The sequence below is a fragment of the Gastrolobium bilobum genome, unplaced genomic scaffold, assembly GCF_033153095.1.
Source record: "Gastrolobium bilobum isolate Gb01-03AN ecotype WA unplaced genomic scaffold, APGP_CSIRO_Gbil_v1 utg341, whole genome shotgun sequence".
In the NCBI taxonomy this organism is placed as follows: Eukaryota; Viridiplantae; Streptophyta; class Magnoliopsida; order Fabales; family Fabaceae; genus Gastrolobium; species Gastrolobium bilobum.
Window position 1 is genome coordinate 380636 of NW_026899046.1, and position 6831 is coordinate 387466.

General features: G+C 36.9%; 1 protein-coding gene across 1 annotated transcript; it reads right to left on the bottom strand.

Moving 5' to 3' along the window:
* Window positions 1-2748: 2748 nt before the first annotated feature.
* Window positions 2749-6118, bottom strand: LOC133286543 (protein SOSEKI 3-like). Its single transcript, XM_061483974.1, has 6 exons — window positions 5929-6118; window positions 5771-5840; window positions 5373-5488; window positions 4394-5267; window positions 3056-3347; window positions 2749-2952 (listed from the first exon to the last, which is right to left on the bottom strand). The coding sequence occupies exons 1-6, from the start codon at window positions 6116-6118 to the stop codon at window positions 2881-2883; spliced, it is 1614 nt and encodes a 537-aa protein (XP_061339958.1). The 3' UTR covers window positions 2749-2880.
* Between the last annotated feature and the right edge of the window lie 713 nt (window positions 6119-6831).

Consider the following 6831-nt stretch of genomic DNA (forward strand, 5'->3'; position numbering starts at 1 on the left):
CAGTCAAGTGTTATCTCGAAATTGAAATCAAGGTTTAAGCAGGCCAGGGCGCCAGGCCCTCGTTGCTTGTGTTTGGAGCAGCAATACCCTGACTTATTGCACCAAATAATGCAGCTTTATAAAATAATTGGTCTAAAAAATTGTTGCATGACTTAAAGATTTTCCCAGATAAATGGAGTTGCATTAAGCCAATGGTGTGTTCATTCAATAATAATTAAAATCACTGCAACACTTAAATCAAACTCAAGCGGTTAATAGACTCGGTTAAGACTCTTGAATTGGTGTTGTGAAATTATAACAAGAAACAACTAGGTCTCTTTTGCATTCTCCTTTTCTAAAAATTAAACCGTCTCATGGAAGATACAGTTGAGGGTATTGGTGTGTTTTTTTCAATGGATTTTCAATTGGAATGACTTGCTCTAACTGATAAAATAGTGAAACTAACGAGTCAGTCTTAAAATAACTTTGCCACAGTGTCTCCAAATCAGTGTTTTAAAACTCAATCACACCTCCCGGGTCAACCCTGACCCCTCCCTTCTAAGGGTTGGGGTCACAAGTTGGACCCTATATGCACATCGACCCCTCCGACCCTCAAAACCCAGCTGGGTTTCAGTGACTCCCGGGTCAGGGGTCAAAGAAGGTCACTGCATGTTTTTTTTTTTAAAGAAAATTCCATGAAACAACGTCGTTTTATTAAAAAATAAAAATGCTTGCAAACCTAAATCTAATCGTTCTCTTCTCTCCAAACGACCTAGACTTGTGGTATCTTGATAATTTGGTATCATTAGAATATGAGTTTTGTACTTTGGTATCTTGATACTTTAATTAGGTTGTGTAATATTGACTTGTGGTTACAATTGGTGAATTATGTTAAGGATATTTTGAATCTTTGATGGTTGGTGATTTGCTTTTTAATATTTTCATATAAGATATATATATTTATATTTTTTTAATATATAAAATCGGATCAACGTAGTGACCCCGTGATCCCCGGTTGAACCCATGACCCGTGACCTCGGCCGGGTTGATGGCCGGGCCGGGTTTTTAAACACTGCTCCAAATAAAAGGTTAAAGGTTGAAATATAATTTGGAGCTTCAAATAGATATAATACTTATACCAGTGATTTTCGTGAAACAGTTACCTCAAAAGGCTAGTAGCAAATCATGAAAACAAAGAAAAGCCGCACCATAATGCTTTCAAGATGCATGAATTCATTCTGATTAATTTGAAACCTTTATAGGTTTAAAGAACTATGTAATCAATAATTATTATTGGAGTGGTAGTAATCAATAATCATTACTGCTTATTGACCAAATTTGGGGTGAGAAAAATGCTATTTCAAAGGAAAATGAGAGCAATGTCACTTTATTTCTTCATACTCTTTAGATTCGTTGTGTCGAAGGGGAAGTGAATTATGCGTATGCCAAGTCATTCGCGAGAGAATTCATAAAAAGAATAAATGACATATAGCATTCCTGTTTGGGTCAACAATCAACATGGATCGAAATTGAAAACTTTGGTTAATAGCATTGAAGAAGAATCTTTTACTTATTGCCCAATTACAATGATTAGACAGTACAATTTTGAAAGAGTTTTTTTTTTTATCACAGTAAAATGTAAGACTTGTGAGTACAAGACTTGTTACATATTTTAATTTAGAAAAGGAGAATGTGATAGAGGGGAAAAAAAAGGGTGATTGCATAACAAAACACCTTGATAGAGAGAGTGGCCTACTTGTCCTTTGCTTTGAGTGAAACCCAAGACTAATTAATTGGCTAACGAATCATTTTCTAGGCCAAGATTTCGATGGCCAATTGGCCAGACAAAAGCATGAAAGGACTAAATTGATACACCTTTCCAGACAAAAAGCTTTTAGACAGCACCTTTATGATCCTTTCTCTTGGTTTGCAGCAAAAGACAGAAGATGGGGACCCCCATATAACAGAACTATACAAGAATCAGCTTTTGAGTGTCCCCTATTTTTCTTTCTCCCTGAAGTCATGGAATAAAGTAGTCTTACACGTGAATCTATTCAAGTAATCCATACATTTTGAAATAAAATTGTCTGACCAGCATATTAAGATTCTTAATTATTATTTTTTAGGATACATTAAGATTCTTATTGTTATTAGGATTATTGCCTTCCTACAAAAGAAGTAACTTCACTCGTTAGAAAATCCAATGTTGAATACATCGCGTACGGTCTATATAAAACCAACCATATAATTATGGGGCGTCTAGCATCATTGCCCATTAGTTAATGGGGCCTCTATTATAAGCATTAACACGTCAAGATGGAAACAACCATTTTGACTTGAAGCTACCTTTTTAGGCTAAAAAGGGTCCATAAAATTATCTTTAGCTCACCTTTTAACTTTGAGAATTATATGTGGTCATCCAAGTTCTGTTAATTTGAAGTCAAACACAAGCGAATCCAATGTTAAATTCAAGGTAACATGCATGGCAATTGACAACATCAACATCGATGCAACAAGATGGGTTTGAAAATGACCTACACTTTTCTTTGCGCACCTTTTGCCCTAAGAGGTGCAAGCTAAGTAGCAACCAATAATTTAAAGCAAACAAAAGCAAGGGTGCAAAAGGAATTATATTGTATCTGTAGGCAAAATGTGAAATCACTTCATTTCATGATAGCAGTCCCTCTCTAACAAGCATAATATATTTACAGGAAATGGAACATTGGGACCACACTTGCATTATTAGCTCCCTTCGCAATGAGTCAGGTCAAAATGTTTTCACTTTGTGGGCTAACAGAAATGTCACATGGACCTACCAAGATATATATAATCATGTTGAATTCAAACTAAAGCTGAAAACCCAGTTGTTTTGCTGTTGTCAAAACTCTGAAAATTGAAATTTTAAGAGCTGCTAGATGCAGTGTCGCAGAATGGTTTAGATTGGATTATAACCCGAGCTCCTGAAGCAAGCCTGTTTGAGTAAAAATCATAATTATTATCAGTCTATGTTGCTGAAAAGATGTAAGAATATAATGATAACTTGAAGAACAAGAAACAACAGAGTCAATACTTAACTTTCTTCAATTTTGATCACCTCCTCTTCTCTAAATGAATCTATCCTCTTCGATTGCTTTTTCCCTGATAATGGTTCGGTGATTCTTTTGCTGCTACCGTTTGATGTTACTGAGGATATGCCTGAGCCATCAATTCTATCCGATGAGTTTCTTGGTACATCAGAAACTGGGGATCTCATGGATTCACTTCGAGGCTGTTTGGTCAATGAAGCCTTAATTGACCGTGGAATGCATTTTGAATGTCCTGAGGATGATTCCTCTTTGTCTTCTTGTGGTTTCTGCTCTTTATATATCCTGCACATTTATATAATGGTTTTGTAACAGATGAAACTTGGCCAAAATGTGATGACTATTGACTTCCATGTTCCTATAATCAAAACCAATTACGGAACTCTAAAACATGACTCCACAAAGGCAACCATTCAGTCCAGCCTTTTTATTTTTATTTTTTTTCTTTCTTTTACCTTCTGTGGAGAACAGGGAAGGGGGCTGATAGTAGATGTTCCAATGGTTCCTATTTATATTTAGCATACTGGCTTCATAAAACAGCAATGAAGCCCTTTATTTGGACCTTTGAAGCCTCCATTTCAATCAGACATCTCTTACAAACATAAATAAGAACTAAACAAGCACGTGAAAGTACTTATATTCCGTGAAATTCTGTTAGCTTTAACAACCAATTGACAAAAGACATACAAGAACATAGACTTTGTAACTATTTTACTGAACAAATACAGAACTGACGAAGTGATCAGTGGGACAAACAATGTTCCAGTGATTTTCTTTTTAAAAAAAGTCAAAAATCAAAAACATGCTAAGTGATATTGTTGAAATTTAAAATCTTGGGGGGAAAATTGAGTGAAAGCATATGCAAAATGTGGAACAAGAGATGTGGTTACTTTTGACCTTTGTGACTGAGTTTTTGAATTGTAATAATGCACAGCTTAGTGGATGCTTTGTGGTTATAAGTCTGAAATTATTCACTTAATGTGAGAGTTTAACTCAATCTGGAAAGAATTTTCATATCTGAGAGAAACTCAATTCGCCTTTTATGACAACATTCAAGCATTATCACCTCTGGACTACTGCACAACTTATCTGGTTTTGTAGCCTAATCTGGCATTATTCACTAGTTAAATTTTAAAGATGACTACATTCCAAATATTAGTCCTATTACTACAATGGATCGAAGCAATCCACATGCTATTTCCTCAGCTTTGAATAATTGTTAGGTTATGACTAGTGCTTTGTATGCCCAATTAAGAAAGCATCGGCATGTATAACGCTTCCAACATGCTAATTTGTAATGTTGCAAGAGAAGAGTTGAAAGAAAAACCTACCTCTCATCACTGTAGGAAGAAGACCGTTTCAGAACATTATGTCCATCTCCTTCTTTCAGTTTAGTCTCGACTAAGCTCCCACTGAAATATTCTTTGTCTTCCAATCTGAGACTCATCAGCTTTGGATTCTCTGCTAAGCAATCAAATTCTCCCAACACAAAAGAAGTTGAGAACAGCGGGGAAGGGAATTTTGAATGGGAAAACCTAGGCTTATAAGAAGGAATAAGGCCAAAGCTGTGGTTTTTCACTGATATTGAGCCACATGAGATCAGTTGCATCAGCAAATTTGAGGCCTTCAGCCTTGTGTTGGTTGGAACCTGAATGGCCTCCTCTTCCAGAATCCTGAAACTGTTCACTTTACTAGCATCAGCTCTAATCAGAGATTCCAAAGTTTCAGCTTTCCCCCCAAGAGATGAGGGACTCGAAGTTGAGGGAGGGGGAGAAACGGTATCCCTACAGATTGCTGCTGGATTATCTTTCACTTGTGGAACTTGGGTTTGACATATTTCATGGCATTCGGGTTCTACTGACCCATCCTCTGTGGATACACCCCTTGTACAAGTTTTCTGTGTTTTGGTTTTGTTAACATTTTCTTCTGTCTGAGTTGAAGCATCTGCCAATCCATCAGTCTTATAAATTTTGTACTCTGTCAATGCCAAGCTTGGAGAACCGCTCTTTCCAGCTCTAGACTCTGGAGAAACATCGGAGGAACCAGTGTGAGGTTCTTGAGAAAGCTCGTCATCTTGCGAGTGTCTTGTCTCTTTCCCATTCATGCTAGAAGAGGAGGAAGATTCATCATGGCTCCTAGAAGAAGCTGGCCCTGGCAACAGCTTCACGCTCAGTATTTTATCATTGCCAATGGGACTGAAACGATCTGCAAAACAAAATCCACAAAGTAAGGTTACAGGCATTCTATAAACATTCAGGACCAAACAAATTATTATTTGCTGAAGATAAATAAACTAGATATATTCTTTACCTGAATTGGATTCATCAAAGAGCTCAGAACCTTTGAGGACATACTCGTTTCCATGGGCTGGTAGAATTAGATCATCTTCACAGAGATCATGCCACACAAATCCGTTCTTATAGCTTCTGAATTACAAAAAGAACAAATATCAATGGTGAAAAAAAACATGCAATAATTTTATCCTAGTCTGAAACAACCAAAAACATAACAATATTGACTACTACATCTGAAATTGTAAACTTTATGCTGCCTTGCCTTTCCTAAAATTCAAAAGGGAAACAAGGGGCAAGGATAAAGCCTATCAAGTCCTTCTTCTTTTTTCTCCCTTTTTTTATTCGTTTTCTCTCTTTCTTTTCTCAACATACAAATTGAACAACAAGACATAGAACATGTAATAACCTGCTCACCTCTTGCAAGACCATGAATACAAGGAAGCCATACCTCTACCTCTCAAAGCATTTAATCTATCAATCACATCTGCACACAAAACAATCCCTCAAAAAACACAATCCACAACAACAACAAAAACCACATTACAAAAAAAGTGTGTCTGTCCATTTTCTACCTCTCAAGTATAGACCATCTGGTGAAGAAAGTGGAACCTCCATAAAATGAGGGTGTTCTAGCTGCCTGTTTCGACATAGATAGTAAATAACTGGTACCTTCAGACTCTGATGGTATTTTGGTGACTTCTCAGTCCACACTTTTGCCCTCTCTGGACTCACCTGCCGGTACTTTTTCATCCTCGCTTCCATTCTCACATGCACAACAACCCCACCCCAGCTACACCAACCATCAAAATAAAACCTTTCTCGAGTTCTAAACTTTAAAACCCTATCTAAAGGAACCCCATTGTTCGCATTAGCTTCACTGCGTTTGAAAATGTTACTGGGTCTGTGTGGAAATCTTCCATCACCATCACTGAGAGTTCGCCAGAAATCAGATCTAACTCGATAGTAATATAAATGTGCTTATAAAAGCTGTAAAATCCTTAACAATATAACTGAATAATAAAATAAAGAGTAAAGAAAAATACCTTAAAAAAAGGGGGGAACTGAAATTTTAGAAGCTGGGAGAGGAATCTGTCTATATACGACAAACGAGGTATGTGTTTTGTTGAACTGGGAAGAGAGAGAAAATGAAAGAGGAAAAAGACTCCAAGTGATGGGAGTGAACGCCCGCAATTGAAGCGTGTTGGGAGAGTGTGGAAGGGGATGAAACAGAGAAGAGAGTGGGTAAAAGTGAATATAAAATGGCTTAGTCCTTTTCTTATGGTGATGTTTTTGGCTGATTTGATGGACTGGTTTTATGAGCTTCAGAGTTCGGATGTTTGTGTATTGTGTTTGTGTTAGGTGTTCTGACTTGGCTGTTTGTTTTTTTTCCACCTTTTATAATACTAATTTTCGTGTTCTGTCTTTTCACCAACAACCACATTTGCCCTTCCAAGTTCCAACCGTGCGCGGTAAAA

Excerpts from the sequence above, each read along its gene's own strand:
- LOC133286543 (XM_061483974.1), bottom strand. The coding sequence starts at position 6,118 with ATGGAAGCGAGGATGAAAAAGTACCGGCAGGTGAGTCCAGAGAGGGCA. Across the intron at positions 3,348-4,393 it reads TCTTCCTACAGTGATGAGAG|GATATATAAAGAGCAGAAAC; the intron begins GTAGGTTTTTCT and ends ATAAATGTGCAG. Across the intron at positions 2,953-3,055 it reads AGGTGATCAAAATTGAAGAA|AGGCTTGCTTCAGGAGCTCG; the intron begins AGTTAAGTATTG and ends TTTTACTCAAAC.